At 51.5% G+C, this 16753-nt stretch overlaps 1 protein-coding gene across 14 annotated transcripts in view; it reads left to right on the forward strand.

Annotated features, from left to right (window-relative positions):
• Nucleotides 1–16753, forward strand: part of SLC39A11 (solute carrier family 39 member 11) — a 353551-nt gene that overhangs the window by 314941 nt on the left and 21857 nt on the right. For 10 of the 14 annotated variants that reach the window (XM_032456952.1, XM_032456958.1, XM_032456954.1 and 7 more), the window contains one exon: nt 13813–16753. The exons of the other annotated variants lie outside the window; for them this stretch is intronic. In XM_032456952.1, coding sequence (XP_032312843.1) covers nt 13813–14060 — 248 coding nt within the window. In that variant the 3' untranslated portion in view covers nt 14061–16753. The remainder of the gene's footprint in view (nt 1–13812) is intronic. 14 annotated transcript variants of the gene reach the window in all.

Below are 16753 nucleotides of genomic sequence, written 5' to 3' on the forward strand. Positions count from 1 at the left end.
GAGAACGCCTGGTCACTCTAAGGTGTGAGAGGGGGCCTTCATACTCTTGGTTCTTCACGGTTGATTCCGCTCGTCCTTCTTGGATGGAATCACACAGAGAGATGGTGCTTTGGCTGTTTTTGGTGACAGTGTCATTGCTGTCATGCATAGAGGCTCCCATCAAATTCAGAGCCTCTCAGGACCCACTGGAGATCAGATTGAAGAAAAGTACTTGGTAAACTGCCCAGCACTTTGCAAACTCAGAGTGTGCAGAAGACCTCTTTTCCTGCAATTCCTTAGGACCTGTGAAATTAGCTGCTTCCTTTAACATCTTTAGTCTAAATGCTGAAGAATTGGGGGAGTCATTCTCCAGAGAGGTAGCCTAGCTCGGTGTTATAAAGATGGACTCTGAAACCGCCCTTCCTGAGTCCAAGTCTAGGCTCTGCCATTGACAAGCTGAGTGGCCTCGAATAAATTACTCAACTTCGCTGTGCCTTGGTGTCCTCATCTGTAAACTGAGGATGAGAAGATTGTTTCCCTCGTATTAATGTTAGTACACGTCAAGCTCTCAGAACAGTGTCTGGCACATGGCAGATACTTCAGAGTAAAAATAATAGCTTTTACTATTATAAAGTGGGCTCCTCTGTTTAGGGAAATTAATTTCTAAGTCTCTCCCAAAGAGATACTGAGGAGGAAGGTAGCTAAACTTTTCCTACATTCATTCAGAGTCTTGGTCTCTAAAAGCTTTGAGTCCATCATGGTTTGCGAAGGGATGTCACCATTTTCCCAAAAGGATTTCAAGACAGGATCTGCCCGACCTCTAGTCTTATAAAAACTGCTTTTGTGCATCAGAAAAGTGGTTCAGAACAAGAAAATCTTACTGTGCGAGCCTCACAGACCTGTTGTCAAGACAAAGAATAGGGGTGACACGCTTGGAGCCCTGTGGGGCAAAGATGGCCTGAAATCCTGACCTGTGGGCATGGACCCTGCTGTCTCGCCTTCACCCAGGCAGGAAGATGCCCCTTCGAAGGCGTCCTTTTGCCTGCGTGTATTCCGACTCCAGTAGTTCGCCCATCTCTTGCCCGCCCCCCCGACCCCCCAGAACTGATATAGTTAAAAGGCCATCAGCTCTGCCTGTCAGGACTTGGCCGTAAAGTTTCTGCAGGTTGGAACTTGAGTCTAGAGGGATTTGATTTTGCTACGCAGGGTTTATGTTGCTGTCTCTCTCCCTCCCGAAGCACAGACACAACAGGAACATTGGTCCCACAGGCGGGACTTTTTAACGCCTCATGGTTTGGAAAGGATCCACCCCTGATGGAAAGCCCCTAACATTTCAGGAAAAGTTTATGAAATGAATCCTAGTGGGAGGAAGAGGCAGGAGAAGGAAGACCTGACAATCCACAGCTCTGCGCCTGGTGACGGGAGGTAACAGAGCTCAAGAGCTCAAGCAGCCCATTTGAGTCTTCTTTGCCCACCCTGGACTCCCAAACCCACAAGGATGGCTGGAACCCATTCTTGAAATTCCTTGGAAAAGAGAACTTCACATCCTCCCCCAAGGCATCCTTCCTGCTTTCGTGCAAAAGCTTTGGCCAGCACTGGGCGCTGTCCATCTCTCGGATGGGTCGTCTGTGTTGTGGGGTGGCTGTCGTGTCCACTGCAGGGGGTTTATCCCTGACCTCTACCCACTACGTACCGGAAGCACCCCTCCCCACTGTCACGACAACCCAAGATGTCTCCAGACGTTGCCCAGTGTCTCGGGCCCAGGGTGGGTTGAGAACCACTGCCATAGATGGTACATCCTTAAAATATTTCAAGACCTACTATGCACCAGGCACTGTGCCAGGTGCTAGTTAGAGAAGAAACAGTAGTTTCTTAATCTTGGACCCAGAAGAACAGAGTTAAAATCACTTGCAAATGAGTGTAAATGCGTGGAGTGTGGATTGGTGCATCTGGGGTATATCTGTGATCTGTTCACACTGAGAAGTGGCTCTGTTCCGTAAACTGAGTCACTTTGTGTCCTCCAACAGAGCTCTCCCTGGCCCTGAGGCCCTCTTACCCAGCTGCCCCCGAAAACCATGCCACAGGCGCCCCCCTCGGTGGAAAGGGAGCAGCTGCTCCCAATCTTCCGTGGACCCACACATCAGAGGCTTGGCCGCCTTCCTCCCCGCCTCCCTCTCTCCAGGCAGAATTCCAGGTCTCCAGCCTCCCCCTAGGCATTGTGGGGAATGCCGAAATCATGCCAAACATCTGGATGAGAACAGCAAGATGCGGCCGACGCTTCCCAAGTTTCCAAACTCTGCCACTGGGATGGAACGCGCACGTGGCCCCGCCGCCGGGCCGTCACAGCCGTGGGGGATTGGGAGCTTCAGGCTGCGGTGGGGCCGCATGCTTCAGCTCCGCCCCCCCCCCTTGCCCTCCGTTGGCTCCCTTTGGGCTATTTGTACGTCTCTTCTACTAGAACCTGAAGACAGGGCTTGTGCCATCCTGACCCCTGTGCCTCCTTTCCCGGGAGTCCCCAGGCCCCCACTTTTGTGGTACTGTATCTAGGGGATGCTCAGAAACCAGTAAATACATCTAGATGTTTGATGTTACATCTATAAATAGTCAAATGTGCCTATTGGCATTAAAATTTTTTTATTGAAGTCGAGTTGATTTGCAATGTTGTGTTAGTTTATGGCGTACAGCATCATTTCCATTTCCATACTCAGTTACACATGTATATTCTCTTTCATATTCTTTGTCACTGTAAGTGATTGCAAGCTATTGAATATAGTTCCCTATGCTGTACAGGAGGGCATTTGTTGTTTATCTATTTTGTATGTAGTAAAAAAGAATGAAATCATGCCATTTGCAGCAGCATGGGTGGACCTAGAGATGATCATACTAAGTGGCGTAAGTCAGACAGAGAAAGACAAATACCATATGATATCTCTTGTATGTGGAATCTAAAAAAAAATAAATGACACACATGCCCACTGGCATTTTAAGTTTCCTTCAGACCATGTGGTTCCTAAGCCATTCATTCTCCAAAGATTGTTCTCATCTTTGGAGATGTTCTCATTCTCCAAAGATCCGATGGAAATGACTTTATGAGTCTGAGATATTTAAAGATCACCTCTCCACCTGACAGAAAACGATCTAGAAAATCTGAATCAAGTTCCTTGTCTCGGTCAAACTCATCAGAACGAGCACAGGATGCAAAGTATGAACTTTGAATTAAAGCAAAAGGTGGACACAAACATCACTCATCTCCTGGCAAAGAAGCCAGCGACACGGTGGCGTTTCACCCTTGGAAGGGGCCACTGAGACATGTTGACATGAAACCAAGGCTTTCACTGCTCTCGACCTTCCTCTCCCAAGAGCTCCTGTTCTCACAGAAACCCCGGAGCTCATTCGCTTTCTGGCCCTGGGTGAGCTCTCAGGGGTGCGGCTCCGGGGCCGGCTCACCCCCCCGTGGGGTGTCCCGTGGACTGATTTTCAGGTGTGGGACTCCATCCAAACCCAGATTGTGAAAACGGTCCCTCCTGAAGGATGAACGTACCTGGCAAACCCAGAGCTGGTGACTTCGGGATCTCAGCTGCCCGTCCCCGGCCGGTTAAGGTGAATCACATGTGGCGCAGATAACAGCACAGAGAAGCACAGATGGCTTTTGTGCCCTAGTCCCTCGCTGACAGCGTTCACAGCACCGGCAGCTCTTGCCAGCCAGCCTCTATCTCGGGGTACCCAGAGACCTTGAAAAGCACGATAGACAGCTGTTTGTCCGGAGAGTTTACAGCAGGGCCTCGAAGCCGCCAATGGGTTGGACCCTCTCTGGAAACACCTCTCAGCCTTAGAGGGCAGGGACAAGGCAGCTGGGCAGCTGTTAATGAATGACATTAATAAACAGGTCCCAGCACACACTGTGGGGACCTCCCAAAGCCCCTCTCCCTTTGTCCTGCTCTAGGATTCCTAGGGCTAAGAGACCAGTGCCCCGCCTCCCCAACCTCCAGCAAAGTCTAGAATGATTTCAGTCCCCCGGCCAAAAACCCACTCCCAGAGGGACCCCTGGAGGAACCCAGCCAAATGCTCACGCCGGAGAAATATCTGAACTTAGGAGGTAATGTCAGCTCCGTGGGAGCAGGGACCCGGCCTGCCCACGCTGGACAGCGTACGGCACAGACACTTCTGTGGAATGAATGAATGAGAGCAGAGGGAGATTTCAGCCATTGCCTTTCAGCCAAGGTCCTTTTTTCTTATTTAAATTTTTACCATGAAACATTTGAAACAAACATACAGGACGAAGAATACTGCAATTGTAAATTCCCATATGCCCAGCACCCAGCTTCAGTCATTATTCAGTCCGAATTACCTCTTATCTGTGTACTTTTTTTTGCTTATATAATGGAAATCTGCAAAGATACACGAAACTAGGAGCCTACTGTAATGAGCCCCATGGGTGCATCGCCCAGCTCCAACAATTGTCGACAGCAGCAACCCAGCTGCGCTGTGCTTGAAACACCGTGACAATTTTAGGGCCACCTGTTTGGAAAGTAACCAAATCAGTGTATTTCTGAGCTGCTCCCAGAGAGACAAAACTAGCGTCTTACAATGATACCCAACTTCCTTACTGGAAAGGGACCCAGAAAATAGCTTTTTCTTCTCCCTTTGGTCTGAAAGGCAGTCCCCTAACGTGTCAGCCTGTGCCCGAGTAAACGCAGACATGGAGACGTATATATAGCAAAGCACTCCACCTCCAGCAGGTCATTATCTGTGTTTATCTTATCAGGATACTACTAAGCCTAAGCTGGGCCCACTTAGAACAAGGAGTTTAGTCTTTGCAGCCGGGGCTTCTGGTCCTAGTCACCAGTTCAGTTTATAAATCCAGTGTCCCAGGCGGAAAACAATTTGAAAGGCAACATTGTTTCTGGACAAGGCAGTAACTGTGATAATGGAGCTTGGGTGGCTCCTGTCTGGTAATAAATTGCCGGGGTTGCAGCCAGGGGGCTTGGCAGAGCTCTGGGCCCTGCGTTTTCTCCTTCCTGAGCCCATCCCAACGGCCACGTCGAGATCAAATCAGATGGGAGAGTATTTCCTGAGCCCCTGGGATCATGGGGAGGTGGGGTCTGCTCTTAGCGGTGTGATCCCCGCCAGGGACACATCCCGAGCCGGGACTCCATGCTTCTCAGGGGGGAGAGCTCAGCCGTGGTGATCTGATCCAGGGCTTTTCCCTGCGGTATAGCAAACCCGTTGTTCTGGACGCTTGTATTTTTGGCTTCTTTGAGATGTTTGGGTGGCAGTGGGCACTGATGGAGATTGCGGGAGGTTCGGTGAGCCAAAGACTCTCCCATATTCTGGGTCCCTATTGGGAGCGGATGAAGAGAGATGCCTTCATCTGGGAGGAGGTGGAAGTTTTTGCGGTAAAATGACACACACAAAAGCACTTTGCAAAACCACAAAAGGCCATGTAAAAATTGCTGGCATTGTTATGAGCAGAAAGACACAAGAATGCTTTGTGCACAGAGCAGTAGAATGCGTTGGGCTCTGAGCCATGGTCCCCAGTTCTGTGTACAAAATGTCAATGCTGAAACATTTCTCACGAGGCGGGTGCAGTGAGAAGTTGATAATATACATAAAGCATCTGGCTCAGAGCAGAACCCTTGGCGGGGCTCAAAAAATGTGGGCAATGATACCTGAACAAGAATATTAGCTGTAATATATGTTTATAATAAATACAGGTTCACGGAGGTGCTGAAAAGAGTGAGTAGGTCTGGGTGGGTAAACTGGAAGGTTTTTGGTGGGGTATGGCAGAAAATTAGAAGATGTACATGGAAATAAGAGTCAGGGGCACTCACCAGGAATTAACACAACACTGTAAACCGACTATACTTCAATAAAAATAAATAAATAAAGGGAAAATTTAAAAAAAAGAGTTTGGGGCACTGAATGTTCCGCTGAGAAGTACGGGTTTTTTACATTAGGCCGGGGACCGTCCCTGGAGGCTTCTGAATCAGAAAAGCAGGGAGAGGAGCGTCCTTGCAGCCCAGGGGAAAAGAGGAAAAGGCTTTGGAGTCTGATCTCAGTTTACACATGCAAGTGTCACTTAACACCCCAGCCTCTGGTCGTTGATCTGTCGCAGGAGACGTCATAGCAGCCACCTCACACCCTGCAGCAGTCCTGGAGGGCACCTGGGGTGGGTTGCAGGGAGGAGCGACCAGAGGCAGAGGCAGAGGCCAGAGTCAGGACCCAGGTGAGGACGGGACATCCGCCGCACTTCCCATCCCTGAGACCTCCGCTGAAATGCCCCGCCTCCCCCTCCGCCCCCACCCCACCAGCCAACCTGCTTCCTCCTGAGCCCTTCGCAAGCTGTAATTACACATACTTTTCTCTCTCCTTAATTATTACCTGTCTCCTCGCAGACTCTTTGCCCCACGCTAGGATCTGTCTCTCCACACCTGGCGTCCAGGTGTTACAGACGCCCTCCCCTCTCTGTACCGGTCTCCCGTGGTGGCCAGAACAAATTGCCACTCCCTGGGTGGTTTAAAACAACGCAAATGGATTCCCTCACAGTCTGGAGGTCAGGAGTCTGAGAGTGAGGTGTCGGCAGAGCCACCCTGCCTCTTAAGTCTCCGGGGGAGAACCCTTCCTTATCTCCTCCGGCTTCCGCGGGCTCCGGGTGACTCCTGGCTCTTGGCAGCCTCATTCCAGTCTCGGCTTCCATCTCCACACGGCCCTCCTTCTCCCTGTCTTTCTGCGTGCCTCCTCCGTCTGTTGCTTGTGAGGACACCTGTCATTGGATTTACGGCCCTTCCAGATCATCTCAGAGCCTTAACTTAATTACACCTGCAAAGACCCTTCCCCAGAATAAAGCCACGCTCACAGGTTCAGGGACGTGGACATTTCTTTTTGGGGACCACTGTGTGGTCCCCGCCTCTGAATATTCATGCCTTGTGATCATTTTCCTGCCACCTGTCCTCAAACAGTCGTAGAACCACTGGAGGTGGCAAAGAAGGAAAAGACCAAGCAGCGTGGGGGCAGCAGCCCCCCCTCCGCCCCTCACAAAGCACCAGCTGCCGCCCCACAGCAGACGGGTCGTGGGGGGCCTCACACACTGGGGCCTCATCTGGTTCAGGGTCTGTAGCCCAGCAGAATTGGCTCTTTCTTGAGGCATTTCAGAGCCAGCTCAGCACAAGACCAGAGGCTCCCCAGTGATGAAGGCCGCGGCGGGGAGCGCTGTGGAGGCTTCGTAGCAATGGTGGGGTGGTGAGCAGCCGAGTCCAAGGGGACTGATGTCTGAGATCATCTGGGAGACGGTTCCGCGGAAGCCCATCAAACGGGAGCCAGAGCAAGAAGCTGCAGAGGACGCCAGGGCTCGGGGAATGTCCCAGAGCAGCCAATTCCAGCTTTTCTGACTGCAGTTAACGTAAATCAGAAAACCTGGCAACCTCAGAACCAGCACTGTCTGCAGTTTACATTTACATCCCACAGCCCGGCAGTGACGTCGCTGTGGAGTTTGTGAAGTCGGGCACGCAGCATCCAGAAGCCCTGGCCTTGGTCTTGGAAGCCCGGTGCATCCGCGCTCAGCAGGTGAGGGTCCGGTGCTGCCTCAGCGCCTCCCAGGCTCTGCTTCCTGGAGAAAGCGGCCACGAGCCCCGGCTGCAGGCTGGGGACCCCAGCAGCAGCTCCACTCTCTCCTCTTCCTCTCCTTCCCCCACAACCCCCTGAGCATGACCCACAGACTGAGACTGTCTCCTCGAGAGTCAGGGCAGGAAGGAAGGCACCATCTATTTCTACAAAAAGCCAGAGTGTGAACGTTTTAAGCTTTGTTGCAGTTGCACAGCTCTGCCCTTGGAGTCCCAAAGCCGCCATGGGCGTTGTAAATGGATGAGGGGTGTCTGGGCGCCAGTAAAACTCTATTTGCAAAAACGGGGCAGGTTAGATTGGCCTGTGGCCTTCGTTTGTCGACCCTGATGGAGACAGTGGGGAGGGTTTCTGAGCCGAGGAACAGAGTGACGAAATCTGTGCTCTGGGAAGACAGCTGTGGCAGCCGTGGGTGGCAGAGACGGGCCAGGGGCTGGGAAGACCGGAGTCCCCTTTTCTCGGGGCCTGTGTCAGCTGGTGGACTCAGCACTGCTGAGTATGTAGGAGTCTTCCCAAGGTAATGCGGTATCTTTCACTCTTCTGGAAGGCAGGATGCTTGCTACTCCGGGACCACCCAAGGAACGGACGGTTCATTGATCTGATTTTGAAATAAAATATTTTAATAACATTTACAGGCTCTCTCCAGGCCAGGACCCACCCAGCATCTAGGCAGATTCTGGTTCAAGAGCTCTTTGTGGGCAGCTCTGCCAGCCTCCACGTCTATTTTGATTAAAGATGGGAGGGAGAGAGGGAAGGAAGTTCCTCAGGCCACGAGCACGTTGGACGGTCGGCTTTGGAGCTGTGCGGCCTGGGAGGACCCAAGAGCTCACACACCCTTTTGGGGCCGAGAGGCAGTCGGAGAGGCGGGTGGGCCCAGTGAGGAGTGGCTGGAGTACGTGCCTCACCGGGACGCTCACCCTTTTGACCTAGATTGGAGGTGGGGGCGCCTTTGAATTCTGACATTCGTACCTCTTTTCTTCCGTTTTTGTCTGAGGACTCTCCCAACTTTAAAATTGATCCAGATGTTTGGTTTATATGAAGGTACTTGGCACAGGATCAAACCCACGGAATGCTGACAGAATTGAATATTCTTGTAGTGCCGGTGGACCCCGATTGTGTACCATCCTGCCACTTTCTTGGCACGCAGGTCTTACCTGAGAAAGCGGACCTGGGAGAGGTCAGAGCCCAGTTCAGGCGAGGAGGAGGAGAGAGTCGACAAGATGCTGCTGAGAAATGCAGCCGTGACCTTCCTCTCTGCATCTCCTCCTCCCTCGAGCCCACAGCTCACCAGGGCGCACAGGGTCTCAGGAACGTCGAGTGCACGTGTGCAAATCTTAATATTCCTCTCTCTCCTCACCCAATCCCATCTCATTGCCCTGGGATTTGAGCAGTTTTACAAAAATGTGCTCAGCACAAACGGATAGCCATGTCATCGAGGTAGGCAGGGGGATGGATGGCAACGCCCGGTCAGGCCAAAGTTCCTGGGTTCAACAGGAGAGATCCGTCCCCTGTCTCCCGATTCCTCAAGGCTGGAAGTTACAGCTCCTATTTAGCCCCGTTGACCAAACTTTGACAGTGTCATAGCTGGAAGAGAAATATCTGGTCCGGAAATCCAGGCGTATGCAGGATTTTAGAGATCACGTTCAGGAATGAAAGGCACCTGCATGTGGACATGACTCGCACGTGAGTCTAATGCATTTACAAGCTCAATTCATACAGTTTCCGCTTGTGCCTAAGTCTCCAGAACGCCGCGAGTTCACGATTGTGATGCTAGCGGAATTAATCTTGAACAGCTGAAATTAGTTAACACACTGTTTCAGTTCCAAACACCTTCGGATCCAGCCACGGGAACGTCAGCCTTCTGAAGCCCAAAACTTTAGCTCTCGCATTTTTGGCGCAGAATGGATGATCAATAAATCTTGAGCCCATAGATGCATCTGAGTCTGCTGGTGGGGCCCCAGTCGTCAGTTTCTGAATGGTGGTACTAGCTAACCCTTACAAACTGATTGTAAATCTCAGAGGGGCCAGACCCACAGTCCGGTGGGCTATAGGTGTGTAGAAGGCACCGGGAACACAGCGCAATACATTTTCTATGGAGAGAAACGGGTACAGAGAACGTAGTAACTTGCCCAAGGTCAGTGCTAGGAGATGGTCGAGCCAGGGCTTGAGCTGAGAGTCTGCTCGAAACCTCTTCTCCACACCTGGCCGCCCTCAGGGAGGACTGTGCTTCTGAATCACCTGGTGAACGTGTTCGACAGACTGCGTCCCCAGGGAGCCAGCATCCAATCCCTCACCCCCAGGCTGCCCTTGTGGTTCATATCTCCATTTATGGACTTGCTCCTTTGAGATGAGGCTTCAGGAGATCTTGAGATCTCGATGAGAGCCCTGGACACACGTGGGATGGCATGGTAGCTACCAGCTGACCTGGCCTGGGTTGAGCTGGTTGTCCAGCATGAGGTCATGGCTGCACCGTCTCCAGTTAGAAAAGTTGCATTGTCTACCCAGAGAATATTAACATCTTCAGTTTCCACCCGGCCCTCCCATAGCCTGGCACCGGTTTCCATCTTCAACAATGGCGATGCTCTGTCCTCTTCATTCAGGCATCTGAGAGCCTGTTCTTGTTCTCCTGGGTGCCTGCAAAGCACAGCTTCCTTATTCAGAGGGCGGAAACAGGCCCCGGCAGGCCCGGGAGAGATCTGGGGCGTCAAAGCACACTTGTCTTCCCTTAAGTTCAAGTTAATCAACCCAGAGCACTTGACAATCAGCTCAAGTGGCCTCGAAAGCTCTGTCGGGTTCTTCCTGATTTGTAACCAGCTTGGGTCGTCCGACTGGAGTCATGCAGGCTTTTCACACAAAGCAGCCCTCTGAAGCCCGCGGTTAGAGGCAGAATGCACCCAGGGTTTAAATCGTGACTCTCCAGGGGGTGTGTGGCCTTGGGGATGTCACTTAGCCTCCCAGAGCCTCAGTTTCTGCTTGTATAAAATTGGGATAATTCTACCTACTTGACCAAGATTCTGGAGGCCCAGCCACAGAACAGATGGAGCATTGAGCTCAGCCTGGGCACGCACTCGCTTAGGAAAAGGCAGCTATCATTTAGAAATATTTTAAATATTTGTATAAATACAAATATGTTTAGTTTTTATTTTTAAAATTCTTAAATTTTATGTTTTTTTATTAACGTACAGTCAGTTACAATGTGTCAGTTTCTGGTGTACAGCACAATGTCCCAGTCATGCACAAATATGTTTAGTGTTTTATTAACAGTAAAAGGCTGTTAGGATCTCTTATCGCATCATGATTGGCATTAGGGACCTTCCCTTACCTGAGCCTCATCCTCACGGGGGTCTGTGGTTCCACTGCTTAGAATCTCTGAAGTTTCAGCAGTGATTTTCAAAGCTCTAGACTTTCTATGGTGGGAGTGGGGAGCCAGGCTCTGCTCTCATCTGTTTTAAATATTGTGTCCCTACCCACGACTTCTCTGGAACAAAAGGATTCCCCAGCCTGATGAATTTGGAAAGTAGCTGTTCTGGAAGCCTCTTGAGAGTCTGTTTACTCTTTAAAAAAAATTTTTTTTTTATTTTTTAAACTGAAGTACAGTTGAATTACAATGTTGTTAGTCTCAGGTGTACAGCAAAGTAGTTAGGTATATATATAAGTAGATATTTTATGCCTATATTTTCAGATGCTTTTATATTTTGAAAGAACATATAAAAAGAATATATTCTTTTTCAGATTCTTTGCCATCGTAGGTTATTACAAAACACTGAATATAGTTCCCTGTGCTCTACAGTAGGTCCTTGCTGTTTATCTATTTTATATATAGTAGTGTGTATATATTAACCCCATACTCCTGACTTATCCCGCCCTCAGCCCCGAGAGTGTGTTTACTCTTTTAGCAATTTGCTTGTCTGGCCACAAAGCGATGCGATGAATGCTTTGCCCGGTAGCACCAACACTCTCCAACTTTCATTGCAAGCGGCAGAGGGATGGCCTGAGTGACCTGTAGAGGTCCCATTATGTCCCTGATTTGATGACACTCGAATTTAAACCTTCTTTACTGCAATTTAAGCCTATTCAGAAGGGAAAGCTGGTGGTTGGCAGTCTGCTTGTAACCCCCACTTATAAACTTGAAGGCATCCCTAATTCCTGCCTGTGGGGCACACCAAGACTGGTATCTCAGGTGGGCATCCTGGGTGGTTCTATCTTGGGCCACAGCCGGGCATTCACAGCAGCAGCTGGAGAAGAGATGGGCGGAGGCGTGGCCCTGGGACTCAGCCTCCTCCCTGGATGGAAGCACCCAGGTGCAGACGCTGAGAGGAAGCTCCACCAGCCAGGCCGATCCTGGGTCTGCGGGGAAAGGCCCCAGGCAGGAGCGGGGACAGCTGTCTTTACCAGCGAGAACCCGCGAAGAGTAACGTGTCATGTGGGGTCCTGGAGGCAGGTGGAGCGTGACGGTGGCGGGATCCAGGTTTGAGCATCATTTGAAGGTGCAGGCAGACTGCAGTCGGCTTTGGGAGATTTTGTCGCCACCCAGCAGGACTCTAGACATCAGACGATGGTTCAGAAAGGACTTGGGCTCTTGGAGCAGGGACAGGCGACAAAGAGCAAGTAAGATTATTAGGCTCCAATCCTAGCAAAACTCAGCAGCAGGCAGGAAGCTTGCCAACTACAGAGCTGAGTTGCAGGGACTCATTCAAGTTTCAGAAAAGGACAGATGCCCTGTTTGGAGAACAGCAAAGAGGGGATGTTGGCTCTCACGTTATTGGACTGGAAACCCCTAAGTGTCTTGTGTGTTCAGTCAGGGTTGGTCCTGGTGGCAAGAGTAGGGCCTGCAGGGGTGGGTGACCAGGAGTCCAGCATGGAGAGATCTGATGCAGAGGTTGAAAATCTGGCTGCTTTGGAAGCAGAAACTTGCCCGTGTTCTCAAACCATGGCCTGATCCTCGCCGAGCATCTTGCATCTGTGTTGCAACGGAGCCCACGCAAAAAGCACGAGCGGCCTGGTTCAAACCCATTATGGAAACTAAATCGTGCCACGTTCCTGAGATGAATTATCTTGGGGCTCGTTGCATTTGGAATAAAGTTCACGTTCACTCTCCCCGTCCTTCAGAGGAGTCCGGCCACACAGGACTTCCATAAATGTCTTGGACACACGAAGACCTTGCTCACCTTTGGGCCTTTATTCAACCTCTTTCCTCGGCACTGAACTCTCCCCCCGCCCGACCCCGCCCTGCCCCGATGCTCACTCTCCAAGCTGCTCCTCCCCCTCCTCCCATTCTTCAGATCTCAGGTTCAATTTCATCTCTTTGAAGAGTCCATCCCTAACCGCCTCTAAGTTAGGTCCTGTCCTGAAGTTCCCCATCCCATCTCCAAGGTCTGACGTGCTTCGTACATCTCTGTCGGCTCAGTGGGTACCTGTTTGGCAGAGTTTCATGGATCATTTTCCTGCTCTGCACCGTTTCAGTCCCTTGCGTGGCCCGTCCTGAATTGGGTCAGCTGGAATCAGAGGCAACAGGGTGACAGCCGTATCACCTGTGAGCTATTTAATGTGTCCCCAAAGTTGCCGGTGGCCTGGGACAACCCACGTGCTGCAGACATGCTGACAGACTCAAGCTACAGGGGACCCAGGCTGTGGAAACCCAGGCTTACCTAGCTTTGTGGGGTCTGGGGGGGAGTCCCAGGAGTTATCCTTGGCCATCGTGGTCGGGGCTGGCTATGCGGGCCTGCCCCAACCCAGCGTGGCGGCCCCGGCGGCTCCCCTGGTCAGAGAGAGAGGTCCTCTGTCCTGGCTTGTTGGCTTCTTAGCATTTCCTGCTTACTTTTATGATGTGTTACTTCACTCGTAAATTGTCTGCCTGTCCCACGAGCCTGGGCATAGCCTCCAGCCCACAAGCCGGACACCTGCATCATTGATTTCACCAGGATGTGGGGGCCGTAAACGTTCCGCTGACCTCTGGCGCCTTGAGCCCAGATGCTTCCCGGGAGCGCGAGTAGGTCAACGAACCCTATGTCTGACTCATGAGCTGTTCAAGGAGCCAGAAAAATCCACTTTTAGACGCAGCCTGTGGATAATCCCAAGCTGTTAACAAGAATTAACCCCATGCCTCCTCGGGGGCCAGAGCGAGAGCAGAAAACTTCTCTTGTGAGTCACTGCAAATATTTACCCTCAAAAGTTTGATTGGGAAATCTTCTAAGCTCTTGGATGTCACTACCCTAGGACTTAAAGGGCCCCTCTGCCAGCCGTGGTCAGACGTACAACACAGAAAAGGCAAGGCGATCTCCTGCTTTGAGCCTGGCGAGAGCCCCACGCTGCCAGACCCCCGAGAAGAACCCTGGGGCTCGGTCTCCTCCAGGGAGATGGAAAGAGCGGACTTGCTGAGACTCGGGCTCCCCGCGGGACCCAGCCTCCACTATCACATCTGGCTTTCGACTGTACTTCAGCGTCCTGGCTGTGTGTTTGCCTAAAAGGCATTTTCTACCAGGTCAACCCTTTGCCTCTCAGTGGGAGCTTTCATGGGCCAAGTGCTGGGTGTGAAATCCCCTGCCGACCCAGTCCTGTCTGCGCTGTCATCCGGATCAGCCCCCAGGGAATGCAGCAGCAAGCCCAAAGCAGCTATGGCTTTGGGCATCCTTCTCCCACGGGAGTGCCTGTTCTTTCCATCCAGCTGCCCATCCTCCCTTCCTTCCAACCAGGACCGATTGAGAACTGGCCACACGGGAAGGTCCAAGCGAGTCTTCTGCCGCCAGTCGCTTGTGGGGACGTAGGCTGTCGGAGGCGCCCGGAAGATTCTGCAGGGAGCAAAGTCACCTGGTGTATTTTTCAGTCTGAGTGCCCAGTGCCCACACCTTCCTGGGCTGCCCTCAAATCGAGAACAGGGGTAGAAATAGCTCGTAAAGACCCCGGGCAAGACTTCTTCCCATGGAGCTGGTCCCCTGCAGAGGGCCTAGGTGCCAGCGGACCGTTTTCATTTTGTTTCACGCCGCTGACATTTTGTTTTTGTTTTAAAGAATCGGGTGCCTCACGGTAGTGGTATATAGGCCTTAACTTACTCAGAGGTGAACTTTTATCCTGTGCTGGAGATTGACTCATAAGTCAAGCAGTTACGTAAATAGTAGGGCTGATAAGAAGATAGCCGAGGCGCCATTTGAATAAACAGCTTCCTTTAGGGAGGGAACGGCCTCTTGACTGGAGGTGCGGCGTTGAGCTGCGTGGTCAGGTTACAGGCAATGGTCTGGACATGAAGGTCCCCCCCAGACATAATGGGGGCTGTTAGCTTTAGGGAAAAAAAAGAGCATTTAAAGCTTTTGGGGGGGGATGGGGGAGGGGGTCAGTGAGTTTCTGAGAGTCCAGCTGGGGAGAAGTTCAAAGTCACCTGGACACACCTGTCTGGCCTGCAGTAGACTCTCCTATCCAGTCACTGGGAGTTTCAGGGGAAAATGGCTCTTCCTCACTTGTGGCTGGACGTCCACAGCTGTGATGGGAAGAGCAAGAGGGGACAGCAGAACGAGGAAGATGGAATCTGTCACTTCTCCCCCACCCAGCGCCACCCTCGTCTGATCTCTCTCCCTGAGCTAACATCCACCACTGGCCCCTCCAGCCACCCTCCGAGCCTCTCCCCACGCCAGCTTTAAAACCACAGCTCTAATCATGGGGCCCCTACTTAAAAGCCTCCAGCTGCTCCTCAGACACGCACCAGATCCTTAACATGTGGCTCAGCAATTCCACTCCTGTTAGATGCCCAGAATAGCAGAAGCAGGTGTTCAGACACCAACCTGTAGCACCTCTTCACAATAGCGAAAGGTGGAAACCATCCGCGTGTCCATCCGTGGATGAGGGCGTGAACGAAGTATATGAAAATATCTACTCAGCTATAAGAAAGGGATGGAGTACTTAGACACGATACAATACGGATGAACCTTAAAAATGTGCTACAGGGAAGAAACCACACATGAAAGGCCACTTAGTGCACGATTCCATTTACAGGCTCTCCAGGGCCGGCAAACCCGCAGAGACCGAAAGCAGATTAGTGGTTGCCAGGGGCTGGCGGGGAGGGGGTGGAAAATGTTGCCTGATGGGTACTGGGTTCCTTCTGGGGTGATGGAAGTGTTCTGGAACTAGACAGCAGGGATGTTTGCACGATACTGTGAATGTACTAAATGCCACCGGACTGCCCATTTCAAAATGGTTGACATGGTAAATTTTATGCTATGTGACTTTCACTACCATTAAAAAAAAATCCTAACTGTGTCCTCCAAGGTGGTCTCGCATCAGGTCACAGTCTCCCTGCTCACCCGCTGCCAGTCACGATCAGCTCCTGCTGCAGCCGCTCCCTGCCACAGGGCCCTGCACAGGTTGGCTGTCATTTGATGTGGTCTTCATCTTTGCACCTGGCCAGCTTCCCTCGAGAAATCTTCAAGAACCCTGAGGTCTGGCGTGGCCGTCTTTCTTACGTTCCAGTAGCTCCTGCCCTTCCCCTGCAGAGCAGGGTTCCCCGGAGGTTCTCGCCCCGTCTGTGTTGTCATGCTCTGTTCTTGGTGGCACCCTCAGTGCAGCCCCATTAGTCGTGGACTGATGAATCCCTAAATCGTTTCATTATTGTCACACCAGTGACGCGGGAACGCCCTCCTCGGAGTTTCAAGGCACATGGACCATTCCTCCAGCATCTACCTTTCCGTCTCATACTCATCTAATTAGTGCCCTCTTGTTTCCTTCCCACAGTTCAGAGGGAAGGTGTTTTCCCATAGGAAAACACACACACACACACACACACACACACACACACAGGTTATAAATGGTGATTCAGTTCCTGAACTCCCCCACAAGCTTTACGTAACCCGCCAGGTACTTAGATCCTTATAAACTACTCACATCGGAGTTAAATGGGCTTTTGTGAGCACCCAACCTGCCACTTATAACACAGTTTTATAGGAAAATTTGCTGGGAGTTCCAAAAAGGTATAAATGTCTTTATTTCCAAAATGCCATTGAAACTTGGACGCTCCTCTTCTGTTTATGGGGTGTCAGTGGATGAATCTGACTCCTTCTGAGATGCATCAAGGGAGAAGGCGCTGGCTTGAGCTAGGGATTCCAGTGAAAAGGAGAGCGCGTGGGCCCTGCTGGGCTTGGAGGCGGCGATGTGGCCACGACCATGTCTTTGG

The sequence above is a fragment of the Camelus ferus genome, chromosome 16 (genome assembly GCF_009834535.1).
Source record: "Camelus ferus isolate YT-003-E chromosome 16, BCGSAC_Cfer_1.0, whole genome shotgun sequence".
Taxonomy (NCBI): domain Eukaryota; kingdom Metazoa; phylum Chordata; class Mammalia; order Artiodactyla; family Camelidae; genus Camelus; species Camelus ferus.